General features: G+C 44.7%; 1 protein-coding gene across 2 annotated transcripts in view; it reads right to left on the reverse strand.

Annotated features, from left to right (window-relative positions):
* LOC119592118 overlaps window positions 1-702 on the reverse strand; it is a 10,642-nt gene that overhangs the window by 2,882 nt on the left and 7,058 nt on the right. For both annotated transcript variants that reach the window (XM_037940939.1, XM_037940938.1), the window contains exon 3: window positions 272-475. In XM_037940939.1, coding sequence (XP_037796867.1) covers window positions 272-475 — 204 coding nt within the window. The remainder of the gene's footprint in view (window positions 1-271; window positions 476-702) is intronic.

A 702-nucleotide genomic window follows, 5' to 3' on the forward strand; every position in this document is an offset into this window, starting at 1 on the left:
ATCTGACGGTACAAAAAATCTTCACACTGATGATCTCTCCTATAAAGGACCTCCTATCATAGCTCAGTTTACACTCCGCTAAGGATATAAACCCATCACTCTACCTCAGTATATTACCATGGAATTCCCACCATACTACCTCAGTATATTACCATTGAATTCCCACCATACTACCTCTGTATATTACCATTGAATTCCCACCATACTACCTCAGTATATTACCACTGAATTCCCAAGAGACTGCCTCAGTATATTACCAATGAATTCCTACCTGAGTGTAGAACTTGACCTCCCTCAGGTCAAAGAGGTTTTCTCGCATGAGCGCCAACGCATGCTCATCCTGCGGCAGAAACTTGAACAGGAGATGAGCGCAGAGTTCCTCCCCTGCTGACACGTATTTGACACTTGCTGACACTTGTTCGGACAGGAATCCCTCCCTCTCGGAACTCTTCTCCTCGATCGTCCAGTCACGAATCTGCAAAGGGTCGGGTCAGGTCATTAGGCACGGTGATTATGGGTCTCAGAGTAACAATTGCGGGTCAAGAGAGTTTCCCTCTAGTGTACTACGTGCTCCGTGGAATGGAAAATGGCTCTGTGGGATACTTTTTGTTCGTTCAAAGTGTTGCTCAGTCTTGCATTCATGACCAGGGTAGCTTTAATTATTTACAAAATGCCCTTGATTCTAATATCACCTCAGCTTTT

The sequence above is a fragment of the Penaeus monodon genome, chromosome 29 (genome assembly GCF_015228065.2).
Source record: "Penaeus monodon isolate SGIC_2016 chromosome 29, NSTDA_Pmon_1, whole genome shotgun sequence".
Lineage (NCBI taxonomy): Eukaryota > Metazoa > Arthropoda > Malacostraca > Decapoda > Penaeidae > Penaeus > Penaeus monodon.